The sequence below is a fragment of the Falco naumanni genome, chromosome 17 (assembly GCF_017639655.2).
Source record: "Falco naumanni isolate bFalNau1 chromosome 17, bFalNau1.pat, whole genome shotgun sequence".
In the NCBI taxonomy this organism is placed as follows: Eukaryota; Metazoa; Chordata; class Aves; order Falconiformes; family Falconidae; genus Falco; species Falco naumanni.
Genome location: NC_054070.1, coordinates 7,522,640 through 7,537,175, shown reverse-complemented (window position 1 = coordinate 7,537,175; position 14,536 = coordinate 7,522,640). Strand labels below are relative to the sequence as shown.

General features: G+C 44.7%; 1 protein-coding gene across 3 annotated transcripts; it reads right to left on the bottom strand.

The window, feature by feature from the left end:
* Positions 1–4,983: 4,983 nt before the first annotated feature.
* Positions 4,984–12,650, bottom strand: LOC121098760. 3 transcript variants are annotated; one of them, XR_005831348.1, is made up of 7 exons: positions 12,479–12,650; positions 10,954–11,117; positions 10,001–10,074; positions 9,599–9,676; positions 8,804–8,986; positions 6,876–6,961; positions 4,984–6,293 (listed from the first exon to the last, which is right to left on the bottom strand). XR_005831348.1 is itself a non-coding variant. In XM_040617081.1 (7 exons), exons 2-7 carry the CDS (start codon positions 11,063–11,065, stop codon positions 6,065–6,067), a joined length of 690 nt encoding a protein of 229 aa, XP_040473015.1. In that variant the 5' UTR covers positions 11,066–11,117; positions 12,479–12,650; the 3' UTR covers positions 4,984–6,064. The 3 variants fall into 3 exon arrangements, 2 of the variants coding, with proteins under 2 accessions (XP_040473015.1, XP_040473016.1); XM_040617081.1 differs by having other exon boundaries at positions 8,876–8,986; XM_040617082.1 differs by lacking the exon at positions 9,599–9,676 and having other exon boundaries at positions 8,876–8,986.
* Positions 12,651–14,536: the final 1,886 nt, after the last annotated feature.

Here is a 14,536-nt window from a genome sequence, read left to right as displayed (position 1 = left end):
GAGTGTATAATTCCGATTTTCTATAAAAGAAATAATATTTTAATAGATTTTGGTGAATTAACTCCTAATCTTCCCCAATTTTTTTCATTTAAACCGCAGAGAACATTGTTTTTCTTTCCTTTGGGGGTTAAATGTTGAAGCATTTTGTGCTTCAGAAAGGAAAAAAAAAGAGACCCCTTTGAAAATGAAATGCTTTCAGAAGTCACGAGGCTTTGTTTCAAAGGTTGCCATAATGAAACGCTTCCATTCCTCTGAATTTTTCTCTTTGTTGTGTTGATCCCAAAGCGAAGTTCACAGGCAAATGTATTAATGTGTAACAATGTACTTTTACCCAATTCTCCCTGGATTAAGCAGTTCTATTCTTGGCTCAGTCACATGAGGCTTTTGTGACGAGTCACTGAACCCCCCACGTCCATCCGCAGGGATTCATTCCTAGCTTGGCTGGACCCTGGCAAGCACCTCTGGCCAGCATCTCCCTTCTGTGTGCCCCTGCTCCTTACACACCGGCTGCAAAATTGCTTCTGCATCCCCGAGATCTTAAAAACCATGTTTGCACGTAGCTAAGGGCCAGCAATGCCAAGGGAAGCGACGAGTGGATGCTGAGCTGCTCGGATAGCTGCAAGAGCAGAGGAACAGCATCCCCAGGAAGAACAAGGCAGGTGCAGAAGGAAGAGGAGATGGTCTCGCCCATCTGACCAAGCCTTGCCTTCCACAGCTCCCACTCCCCAAACCACCTCCCAGCCCCAGCTGCTGCCCAGCCTGGGGTGTCTCGGAGCAAACAGAGATGTGTTACAGGAAAGTTGATTATAATTGACCTCAGTGCTACAGCACTTCTGCTAGTCCCTATTTAGCATCCATTTTGCTGTCATTACTCTCCCAGAGCTATTTCTGCCAAGCGTAGATCCTTGCTGACATGTCTCTAGCGGAGAAGGCTGCAACGCATAAAATTAGACGTGGGGGAAACAGCTTCTGAGAGCAACCTGCCAGCCACCCGCGGGGGCCGGGGCGGCAGGGAAGGCGCGAGATGCCCCCCCAACCCGAGCTGCGGGGCCGGGGTTAGCTGTTCAGCTGGGGGAGGTGGGTGCTAACGGGATGTCAGCTCCTCAGGAATCCTATCCACACCTTCAAGGGAACTTCAGAAAGCAGGGGAAGAGGGGCTGGGGGCAAAGACTGAGAAGTGAGACAGTTCAGGCCAGAAGAGGAAAAACACTGCAGAACAGCAACCAGAACAAATATTTTCTCTGCTGCCATATGATTCTCCTTTAGGTCTAGAGATGCCACATGTGGAAAGTGCAAATCCCCATGAGTGATGTGCTCCTTAAATCCCACCCTCCTGGAATTCTCTTTTATGGGGAAAAATGGAAATATATGTGGGTTTTCTACCTCCTGGATAAAAAGGAAATTCCAGACCAAACCATTTAATTTAAATCCCTCCTTCAGGGTAAGATCTTCTAGCTCAGTTTTAAGTATCATCATCTTTCCTCAGCAGATGATGCCACATGCAGATTTCATCCTCTGTGTCAATCACTGGAACTGGGTTAAGACACAGAGCCGTCCCCCACCCCAATCCCACTGGGACACAAGCAACCTTTGCCAAGTTTAGCAATCTACTGCTGGAAGCTCCCACTGGCACGTGAGCCATTAGCACGCCTTGCATTTGTTGTAAGGGCTCACAACCCTGTCAAACAGATTTAAAGAAAAGCCTATCAGTGCCCCTAGGCACTAGCATGTTATTAAACACAAACCTTTTACGGTTATGCCTGCTATAACATCCGAATTTCCAAGCACTGGCAGTTTCAGCAAGTCCATTCCTCCAACAGCCAAATGCAAGGAACTTCCCGAGGAAGGGTGAAGCCTTCAGCAGTCCAGGAACCCGGCACCCTCTTTTCTTCCTCTAAATTCCCAGATATAGCAAGACCTATCTGAAATTGCACCGAGCTGAGCTAGATTTGTTTGCCAGATTAACCGATCTCACACGCTTCGGGCTCAAGAGCAAACATCTGTGATCCCTGGCATTAAGCGGGGCTGCATTAATGGTGATGATTTGCTTCCAGCCACTGGGAAACCAGTGCAAGCTGCAGACACAGCAGGGCTGGGTGCCCTGTGAGGTCCAGCGCTGTAAATCTTGTTGTGACCTCTTAAATCACAGGATGCCGTTAAGCGTAAAGTCATTTTACATTTAAAAAAAAAAAAATCAATCCCATCACCTAACATAATGCCTTGCCGCCACACTAGTTTTAGAGCAGAACAGTTAATTACTGTTCATTACCTCTGTCAAAATAAAGTGGATCCAGACCTCACACTTGCCAACTAAAACCAGACAAAGTCTGGAACCTCTGGGGAGGCAGTTCTGTCCTCTCCCATGTGTCTTCCTAATGGCAAATAGAGCCAAACCCAGCAGGCAGAGCCGCCCTAATCCAATATGCTGTAGGAAATAGAAGCACTCGGTCCTTTCAAAAAATCTATTTTTCCAAATGAACTATTGGATCTGTTTTCTAGACGGTGAAGTTTGCTATCGGCCTAGGAGTTTACTACTGTGAAAAATTGCTGTATTTGGAAGCATCCCGCTGTATCACGCAGTGACCCCTGACTTTATCACTAGCAGTCTGAGTGCATCCTCAATATCCTCTTCTGTACACAGCAGGCAAGAACCGAGCAGCACTGCATCCTTATTTTCTTACCTTGCATCTTCGCTGCTGTTCGCCAAGAAAACAGATTTAGTGTGTGTTAAAGACAGTCCACCAAAAAGTAGGTATTTCCCTTTACCTGTAATTTTCCGTGGCTGGGATTGCAGCTAGCTGGGAGCATGGGCACAAAGTAGGGTGGCGTGGGGCACAATTTGCCTTCTCCCAGCGCAGACGATACCTTCACGATGCTCATTTGTTTTGATGATCAGTTCAATGAAGTGAACAAGCACCGTGCATGCTAAGCTCGCTCTCCGGGAAGGGAGGGTGGGGTCCTACTCCCTTCTGGCAGGATCCCTACGCTGCCTTACTCATTTCCACTGAGCTAGAGGAGTCTTGGCACACGCTAAGCTTCTCTGGGGGTGGAGGAAGCTGTTTGTGTCTCCCCATTTTCAGTCGAGAGGAATGCATTTTTCATCCAAATTCAGTATTAATGAGACTTACAGCTCAGTACAGCTATCTTGAAGGCCAGGGAGTAACAGGGAGTTGGTACCATCACCTGAGGCTGGGAGGAAACCAGGGATAATTAACATTTTTAACAAGCCCAGCAAGTCTTTGTAACCTCCTCTGATGACTATAGCCTGTTAGGGAGGGATAGGATTCACCTTTCTAGAAGAGGCAAAGGAATCCGGCTGGCAGCTCGGTGAGGTGGGCTTTAAACTGAAGGATGCAGGAGGCAGGTTCCAAAGCAGCGATGCTCACACCATCGCATCCACCTGGGGCACAAGCCAGGCCAAGCAGAGCAGCGATACATGTTTCTCAGCTGCATCCTATGATGACAAGAAGCAGACCAGCCACCTCAAGGGTGTGCGTGGCTATGGCAGATCCTCTCGCACCCCTCCTGGGGAACCTGCCTGCTCACCTGCCCCTCTGAAACTCCTGTACGCCAATGCACACAGCGTGGGGAGCGACCGGGAGGGATTAGGGATCTGTGTACAGTCGCAGGGCTGGGATCTTGTTGCAGTTAAGAGACGTGGTGGGATCTCTCGTGTGACTGGAATGCTGTCACAGATTGCCATGTGCTTTTGGGGAAAGCTAGGCCAGCAAGGAGAGGTGGTGGAGCTGCCCTTTATGCGAGGGAGCAACTGGAACGTATGGAGCTCTGCCTGGGGGTGGATGCAGAACAGGTCAAGAGCTTACGGGTAAGGATCAGGGGGCAGGTTCTCACAGACCCTAGCTCTCAAGGGGAACTTCAGCCACCCTGGTGCCTGCTGGAAAGCAAAGCCAGCTAGGCACAGAGCAACCACAGGGTGCTGCCGTGCTTTCCTTCCCATTAGGTGTCAGGCTCCAGGCTCTGCATTTCTCCTGTGGAAAGAGATACCAAAGGGCTCAGCTTGATCTTAACCATAAGCCATTCAAGTGTCATGATTTATGAGAACATTGCACATAAACTTAGCTCCTCTTCAGATGAGAAGTAGGAGGCCAACAACGGGAGATCCTCACTTCCACTGCTCCCCCCTTTTTCAGCAACAGCATTGGGCAGTAACACACTTATTTCATATAAATGAACAGCACGTGCCCTTCAACAAGCACACACACCCCCCCAAGCATGTTGAACAGCAGGAGATTAATGTTTTTGTTATCCATTTTAGGAGGATTTCAAAAATCCTCATCCCTGGAGCCAGTGCTTCACCATCCTAAAATGAAAGGAGGGACTGGAATAATTCACTAAATCCAGGATAGAAAAACAAAAAGGGAAAAATATATATATATATGTTGGGTACCTGACAGTGCCCTCCAGGTGAGACAGCTGATGCTGAGGAGGAAGGTTCCACCTCATTTCATGCATGTTCAAATGAAAGCAATGATGACTTTATTTCCTTGATAAGAACAAGGCTCTGAAGTGAGTCGGGGGGGAAGGGCAGGATGGCATAGCCCTTCCCCACCACCCCGAGTGACCAAATCAAAGCCAGCCCGCACCAGCTGCGCTCACCACCAGGTCCTGCAGAGCAAGCGCAAGATGGCTAGAGAGAGTGGGGGCATATGAGCAGCAGAGAGCAAAGCCTCCAAGTGTGATGTAGAACCAACAGGGTCCATCAGTTACTTAACAGGGAAGCGATGGTATTCACACAGCGATTTGAAGCAGCTAAAAATTATTTTCCTAGGAATGCAACGTCAAGGAAAACCAGCACATTCCAGCTTTCATCACGCTTAGCTAAACTGGAAAATGAGCTTCGCAAAGCAGGAAACATCCAAGAAGAGCACTAACACCACACCTTGGTGGAAAGGCAGCCACCTTCATCTCACTGACTGTTAGAGGAGTCAAACGCCCCTTTCTCATTTATTACCATTTAACCTTAGAAGAAGAGGTAACCTCTTACCTCACGTTAAAGCCATCACCCAGACCTGAGGCAGCAATTACAAAGTGCACACACCTTTAAGATAAAGCAAAAGGTCTTAGAAGTTTTAAGGAAACCATGCAGTATCTCACCCCTCTAGCTTACTGTGTTATGACTTAAGCAGGGAAGATTTTCCTGCTAAACCAGTGTCAAACCTAAGGATACAAATTTTTTTTTCTTGGCAAAGTGGATACGGACAACAGGAGAAACCCAGCAGTTTTAAAATCAAATACATTCAGCAATCCAAATAATCTTTCCGATTATGTGCCAGGCTCCAAGTTCTGCGTTTCTGCTGTGAAAAGATACCAAAAGGCCTCAGCTTAAGCTTAACCCTTAAGTCATTTAAGTATTATGATTCAGGAGAACACTGCACATAAAATTAGGTTCTTTTCTGACCAGGAGTAGCAGGCCAACAACCGGAGATCCTCACTTCCACTATTCCCTTTTTTCAGTAAATTACAGACATGAAGGGGCAAGAACATTTTTTCAGAAGTGGTTAAGATGTAGTATCTCCTCCCTTGATCTCTCACGTCTTGTATTAAGCTAGAGCCATCATTCCCTGTCTTGCCAGATTGGCAAACAATTTATTCCCTCCGTTTATATCTGGTGTTTCTCACATACAAGATAACCAGAGCTTAGAGAAGGCACAAATCCTCAGCGACGCAGTAATCCCAGCCATGGGCAGCTTAGGAAAAACCAAGCCATGCAGAATTCCAAACACCTCCGAGCAAATAAACCCTCCAGCTGGGGCACAAAATGTGCAAACATGGATGCAGCAAAGGCGAAACAGTATAGCAAGGCACACTTTCAAGAATTAGGAACTTCTGAACGCGGTGAACACCAGGCAAAGACAAGTCACAGGCTGTTTCACCCTCCTCCTAGCCTGTTAATTCACTGCCTGAAGAGCTTGTTCACAAGTGGCAGAGAGGAAAAAAAAATTGCATTCTTCAGTTTTGTAGTCACCACTAAACACTGCTTATGTCATCAGGACTGGGCTTTTATTGTCTCCCCGGGATAAGGTTTATGAGCAGACCATTTCTATTAGCCTCCATTAGTTACACACATGAAGATCACAAACACAAAGATGGTAAATGTCATGATCTCCAGAAGCGTGGGCATCAGACTTGGAGTGGTCCCTTCCTCTGCCAGTTCTGCTTGGTTCCAGCAGCTGATTTTCAGTATCAGCACCTCTTTTTCCACTTCAGTTGTCTCCGTATTCTTCTGAGCTGCTAACTGCTGCCTCTCTTTCTTTGGTTTTTTCCTGCTGGATCTAGGAGGGTAAATAAAGCATTGGTTCAGGTAACCTGAATTCTCATCGCTGACCTTACAGAGCCAACACCTCTTATCTTTTAGATATAGGAACTACCACTAAGCGAGAAAAGAATCTTGCAATTAGGGCAGAGAAAAGAAAAAAAAAAATTCAACAAGACAAAACCGCAAACCACAAAGCAAGTCTTCTGGTTACAAAACAACACTCTTTTGAAATTAACTCAAGTACCATCTTTGTGCAGCTGGCACAGAGGGATAACCCAGTGCTGCTCAGCTTTTGTACTGGACACCTCTTATACCTAGGGAAAGGGATACGGCAGGCAAGGAATTAACTGGAATGGGATTCTGGAACATGCTTGCGATCTGCTGCTGTAGGATTGATAGGCAAGTGGCACTAGAAGCACACTTTTCTGGTTAGCCTCTAGCTGAAGCAAGATCTACAGGTCAGGGCCCCTTTTGATTCACATATTCCCATGCAAGAAAAAAAAAAACCAACCACAAAACATTTTCATGATTCTTCTAACAGCAGCAAGAGACAGTGTAGTTGATGACAAGAGGAAAAGACAGGTTAAATGCATGGTACCCGATTCCTCCAGGAGGCAAAGAATCAGAAAAGTGTGGTTTGCCTTGGTCATCATCATCAGTTCCATCACTAGATGTTCCACTCATCTGACAAAAAAAAAAAAAGAAAGTATGGCAAGAGATTCAGTGAGCTTCATGCATAAGCTTTTCATTTCTAGCAAGCAAAGCTACTGAACGAGCTGCAGGCTACTAGCACAAGGCCACTTAAATTTCAAGGGGGAGGACGCTTCATCTTTTGGGGCCCTGGTGTTATCAGAACAAGGCTAATGAGAAAACGTATGCCAGTGATCACAGGAGGCTAACAGGGATGATGCCCAGACCCGTTACTTCTTGTCGTGGTGTAACCCTAGCTGCTCGCTCCCTTCCCTCCGCTTCGGTGAGATGGGGAGGAGAACCAGAAAAAGGTAAAACCCAAATGTGGGTTGAGATAAGAACAGAAGAAATAAAGTGAAACATAATAATAGTAATGGAAAGGCAGCTAAGAAGAGAGAATGGAATAAAACCCAAGAAAAAACAAGCGATGCACAACACAGTTGCTCAGCACCTACTGGCTGATGCCCAGCCAGTCCCCGAGCAGTGATCAGCCTCTCCCAGCCAGCCCCCCCAGTTTATATACTGAGGATGATGATGTATGGTATGGAATATCCCTTTGGCTGGTTCAGGTCAGCTGTCCTGGCTCTGCTCCCTCCTGGCTTCTTGTGCACCTGCTCACTGGCACAGCAGGGGAAACTGAAAACTCCTCGATTTAAGATAAGGACTACTTAGCAACAATTAAACCATCAGTGTGCTATCAACATTATTCTCTTTCTAAATCCAAAACACAGCACTGTGGCAGCTACAAAGAAAATTAACTCCATCCTGGCCAAAGCCAGGACACACCTCGATGCAAAGGGATTCAGTGAACAGAAGCTGCCTTGAAATAATCTTGGTTCAAGTGGATTGTTCTTCTGCAGATCACAAAAAAAACCCCAAAACACCCACCAAAAATCACTTTTGGCAAGTACTTAAAAACCACCAGATTAGGTTAAAATAAAGGCTGGTTGCCGGCAGTCTACTCTGTCTAACACAGATGACTCTGGAATATTAATTGGTATTCAGGATTCCATTGTACTCTTGTCCACCATTTTCTCATCCTGCTGGATAACGAAATACTACTTTAAACTGATTTATTGCACAAGGCAGTGAGTAATGCACAATAAACAGTATTTTGCCTCTGGACACACTATCTACTCACAGCAGCTCAACAAACTCATCTGCATGCAAGGAGAACAGTGCTATAACCAACATCCCCATTACACAAATGAGCCAGGGCCTCACTCAGGACCAGAGTCCCATGGTGCTGGGTGCCACCAAGAGACAGACATCTTATGCCAAAGAGACTGATGGCCATGCCCAGAAGAGAATTAGCAACCACCTTTAACACCACGCAACAGGGTCTGCTTCTAGGGATGGAGCCTAAATACTGCACTTCCCAGGTTACTTACATGACACACGTCAGTGCTTGGGCCAAAAGAATCACTCAAAATTGTCTGTTTCAAGATGATCCACGGCTGAGTTTTAAACGCTAAGTGCAATTTATCCTACAACAACATCACAAAGTTCTCCTAAATATTCTCTTCAGGAGGAAGCACCATCTCTAAGATCACCATCTTCTAGGTCACGCACTACGCCGAGATGGAAGTGGAACATGTGGCTTCCCCTCCAGAATTCCTCCGCTATGAGCAAGCCCATTTGCTCAGAGGTGACTCAGGATCCTTAAACTGCGCTGTGAAGTGCACGTTAGATACATTCAGATAAGATGGAAGATTTCACAGTTTAAGGCTAAGAAAGAAAGCAAGAGATGCGCTTCTGTGCTACTGTATCAGTGAGTGAAATGAGATTGCCTGACTCATGTATTGTGTGGATGGGGCAGCAGTCGGAGCGTTGTACCTTAGAAGTGTTCTGTGCCCAGAGAAAGTGCAGAGAAGTGATGACTACTGTAGATTAGCATTGCCATAATACCCTTTTCCAGCAAATAGACTTGAGACCGATGCAGGGACCGCTTCCAGCTGATCTCTCCTGCGCCTGCATCTGGTCTTTGGGCAATTCATCCTCCAGCAATAGTAGTTCTACCTGTTAATATTTCAAGACAGACTCATTAATGCAGACTCTGGGCACATAATTAAAGCCTCTCATCGTGAGATACCACAAAGTCCTGAGTGCCACACAACACAGACCATGTTCTCGTTTAAATCAGTATGAATAAGAAACCTCTTACAATTTTTCCACCTGTGACAAGTCTACAGTTACAACGCAAAGTCGATTTAAACTTATGTAACTAAAAGCCTGAAATAATTTACATTCTGTGAGTAAAGCAATCCTCAAGATAGCTTGTACTTCTATCAGTAATTAGTCATCTGATATGCACTCTATTCTTAATTAGCAATCCTTTATCTAATTATTTTTAGAAATCTAATATATGTGAGAGATGGCCCATCATGAAGCAGCACCAATTTTCATTTTTGTTAGCCACTAGTTTCACAATTATGAGCACATCGAAAGCTACTAGATGGTCTAGCGGGAGCACAAGCAAGCCCTTGAATGTTCTGTTGCCAGAAATTAACCTGGCTTCCTTTACTAGGAGACAGCAAACAGTGATGGCAATCCAATTTAAGATCACTTCTAGATCTAGGGATCGCTAGATGCAGTGACATAACAAAACGCGTGCGTGACAAGTACGGATACTTTTATCTCAGCAAGGCTGTGATCTGCATCAGGCAACAGAAGCTTTACACTATATTGAGGCATTTCCAGGTGTGAACCCTATGAACAAAAGAGAAAACAGGGCACATCAGTGACTTTCAGTGTGGTATTAAGGGCCAATATATTTTCTAATAGCATAACAAGAAAGTATTTCTTCAGTGAAGCAGCTGCAGAAGAAATGTGAGTTCAACAGCCACACCTCTTGCAAAAGAAACCTCAAGAAAGTGGAAGGCAGGCCATAGAAGGATGCTATAATTAACTGATTGGAGGTAATCGCTGCATTTGTCATGAGCTAATACAAAGAACATCAGTTTATATCAACTTTCAATTTCCTTCATTTAGCTGTAGATACATAAAATATTCATGCATTAGCAGATTACTTACTTCAGTATAGCCAGAGGCACAGGCTGCTGTCACTTTGAAGGCTTTGATTTCAAAGGTTACTTCAGTCCTTCTGTCTGAATGAGGAAAAAGGGGGGAAAAGGGCCTTAGAATACAAGCAAATTAGCCTGAAATATCTATACCAGGTTGCACCATTTGATGCTTTAAAAAGCTACAGTTCAGACCATCTTTACAAATCGCATTGCTTCATTTCCTCGTGCGTTCACCAGCGCGCTCTTTGGTTACAGATGTGGTTTGTGCACCTACTGAAACGGCTTGGCATCGCCCCGGCAGCATCCAGGCAGGCACCCACATAACGTGAGTCCAGAAACACGGAGGGACTGCAGGCAAAACCAGCAGCAAGAGGCAGAGAGGATCGAAACGTGTCTGAGCCTCTAAGCTAGAGCCAAGAAGTGGTTAAGAGCCCATTCATCTGTTGGGGATCACATAGCAAAAACAAGTGAACAGTCACTTATCCAGCCCCACAGCTCGACACAGTAGAACCAGTAAATAATCTTTTCCTTTAAATCATTTTCAATCACTATACAAAGAAGCTGTGTTTGAACCAGCTCTGCTTTTGTTATGACAGCTGCTACACTGTCAGATTAGTCCAATGCACAGCTGTTGGCTTAGTGTTTTTTCAAAACATGTCTAAACCGCTCAGGATTTTGGAACTTTTTTTTTTTTTTTTTAAACAGCAACAGAAATCACCCCACCAAGCTAATTGCTTAAACAAAGCTGGATATTCATTACGGTCTGGAGAATAAATGGGAAGTCTGGCTTCACCTTTGAAGAGATCTTCAAAGGACATTGCAATAAAGAAAAGGTGGGAGCAAACCATCTTTTAGCACTAAGGAACTCCCCAAAAGGCTTTTTGAGATTAAAACACAAAGTTCTGCTTGAGTAAAGAGAGTAAAAATCCCTTTCAGCTCAAATTTTTCAAAGTATTACAAGACCTCTGAAATGGTGCCCTTCATTCTCTTCGTTCCGCCTGCCTTTATCTGCTTGCCCACAGTGCTTCTGTTGCAGGATTTTGTTTTCACTCCATACAGCTCCTTGCCGGGGCATTTGTTTGGTTTGTGCTTTCAGTGCTGAAGGTATTGCATTCAGCTATGCCAGCCTGAAAGAAGCATATACATTCAGATGAAGCACAGTCAAGTAATGCTACCTAACTAGATTGCCTGTTTATTTGGCATATCAAAAAAGGGAAAAGGCACGTCAAGTCCGCAAATCTCAGATCAGCGTTGTTAGGGCTGCACGAACACAATGGGTTATTTCCAGCAGTGCTCCTGCAGCACATTTCCATATATATTACACAGCCTAAACAAATCTTTTCTAGCACAGAAATATTGTGCATGACTGCATGCAACAGCTGCTCCTTCATGCATTGGTCTCTAGTGACCTGATTTTGATTACAGCATTTGCCATCCCGATTAGGGGGGGGGAAATAAAAAACTCCTGAGATCAGAGACTGTTTGTTTTAAGGAGCAAAATTGCCTAAAGCCACACCTCGTTTGCTTCCCCTTAAAAAGGGTAGAGGCTTCAGATCTGCTCTTTAATGCCTTCCTAGGCTGTTTGCTGGAACAACACGCTTTCCTTTCTCTACACCAGTAAGTAAAGCAACTGGGACAAGATAAAATGAAACGACCTCAGTGACATTCACATCGGCTTTGTTTCTATTTTTGTGTGGCTAGTGAGTGACAGATAGGGACGTGTCCCACGGGACACAAAACCCAAGTCGTAGGTATAGACGAACATCACTAGCAAATGCTGAGATGAAAGGTGGTTTAGAAGGATGAAGTTTTTATATAAACAAAGCCCCTTCAACATCAGCGCTCCCTTCACGAGGGCCTCGCCAAATGTTGGTAATTTTCCCTTTTAATTCCTCAACATCTCCTAAGGCAAGTCTGACAGAAGCCTGAGGAGCAGCCCGGGAAGGGCTGGCAGGCGAGCCCACATCCCAGCCCAGAAGCTGCTCAGCCCTGGCACAGCCACTTCTATTTATCAGCCGACAAAATATGGGAGGAAAGAAGAAAGATGGGCACTGCCCCCCACAGATCACAGTGGGAACCAACCATGTAGGTTCCTGGAGAACACATCTCAGTCCATATTTACCTTCCCTTTTAATTCCCCCGCTGATGAGACTAAATAAAAATGGAAAAAATAATCAGTTAACACAGGATGTTTGACATCCACAAGAAGTTCTGTCCCACTGATGTCATTCTTCATGAAAAATTTAGACCCTACCATGCTTCATCACATTGCTGGTCCCTAGAAAGCCCACCACAGCTCCAGGTGCTCACAGGTTTGCCCTGACCAGCAGCAAAAGCCATCACCACCACCACAGCTCCCAGTGCTCACAGGTTTGCCCTGACCAGCAAAACCCATCACCATCACCACAGCTCCGATGCTTGTGCCCAAGCCAGCTCACAGGTGGGGGACATTTATCCAAAATAAAAAAATTCCAGCAGTTCAGAGTACCTGTACATGATGGGCTAGAGTCCTGATTGCTGCTTGGGGCTGTCGGAGGGTGTTGGAAGGGGTCCCTGGCCCCCTGCTGGGTGTCAGCAGCTGCTCTGTGACATAGTAATGCTCCATGACAACCCCCAGTGAGGTCAATCAGAAAGGAATGTCGCTTCGATGGGGAAAACCTTCTCCTGGAAGGGCAAAAGTTGGAAGCCTCGTGAAAATCATAATGAGCTTCAAGTTACATCTCATACAACTTAAGTTTATCCAAGAAACAGCTAATCCTCATCTTTTATGGGAGCAAAATTGGAAAGATACAACCAATAGTTTATGGAGGAAGTCCAAGTCTATTATCAATAGGGAAGGCAACATAAAGACTAATATCTTTTTGTTAAGTGGCTGGTTTCTTTGAGTGGTTTTTTTTTTGTACTTAAAAAAAAAGTACCATAGTGTGGACAAGGGACATAGAAGCCTTATGATACCACAGGGAACCTGGAACATGAGCTGGGCGCTACTGGGATCCCTGGATCCCTTGCCTGGCTGGAAGGGGCAGGGTACAGTGGAGACGTAGGGCAACACAAGAGAGCATCAAAAATGATTAAGAAACTAAAGGGATTTATTCAGGTGGCAAGGTAAAGGGCGGTGAGAATGTACAGTAGGAAGAGGATGACTGTAAGTAAATTCTTTCAGGTTAATTACATTATAAAAACAGTCTGTCAAAAAAAAAAAAAAAAAAGCATGAGAGTCAATACTTGAATCCTTTAAGGAATAAGGCCCATTCCTGAAGATCACATGAGAGGGAAGATGTTTGCAGCATCATCCCCTCAGCCACCGTTAGCTGATGGAATAAAAATCACAGCAATGCTGTATACCTATTCAATTTAAAACATTAAAAGACAGGAACTAGAGCGTGGAAAGCCATTTTGAAGCCCTGATATTCCCTCAGCTGTGCAGCACTCCAGCTCGCCGGAGCTAGCTCATATTAAAATGGCTTTAAGTGAGGAAATCCTAGGAAGAGATACTTTCTGCAGAATTCATTAGAGGTACTTTTACCCTCAAACAGACAGATGTAACTTCTAAACAGGGGGAAAAAAAAAATACTAAGCACCTGGCATTAAAAAGTAAATGCACACAGAAGCCTTTTCATTGCAATTACATTTTTAAATACTCTGCAGATAATTTCATTTTCTGTCATATGAAGTCATCCTGTTCAATCAGCGTCGAACACTTCAGTGAAGACCTCGGGCAAAAGCACCGCTCACCGTTCCCTGTGTCACAAACGCGTGTGTGAAACACACAAACAGGTATTTTGGTACCACATTTGGTATTCAGATCCAGACAGATGTTAATCACAAAGCCATGAACGATATCTTCCGCAGGAAATTCTCATTAAACTATTGTTGTCTTTTGAAAAAAAGCAGTTGTCCCATCAAATGGAAACATTAACAGCAACCTGAAGGGCTTTTTTCACAAAAAAGAAGCCTTAACTATTAAAAAATAATACAGAGAAAGAAGACAAATACAAAAGTTCTACAAGTTATCCTTTCAAGGGGGTCCTGTTGCTTGCTTCAAGCCCATTCCTCCCCTCCCACAGCAGTTAAACCCCAAATCAATCACACACATTTTAATTAGTAGCCACACAGCAAAGACATGCAATATATTTATTCAAGCTTCCAGAGCAAGGTTTCAACATATTCTGCTGTCACCTTACAAATGGCTTTAATATCACACATTTGAGGGAGCACATCACCGTGGATATATACTTCCAGATATGAGGTTATTTTTTGCCCAGTCGTTTTTCCTTAATTAAAATTGTATCAGTGAAGGCAGCGCAGGGCAATAAAGGCTCGATTTCTATTTCTTTTAGCCTTGTGCTATTTTTCAACATAAAGGTAATCTTTGTGGCAACAGAAGCTCAAAGCATCATTCCTATGTGCTATTATAAAGCAATGAAGTTCAAAAGAAAAAGCTAGTCAAGACAAAAGCGATTTAATGGAAAGAGATCAAGACTACAGGAACTCAGGTGTACACAACCCATCATCTGCTGAACAGGTTAAAGCAGTTAAAGTTAAT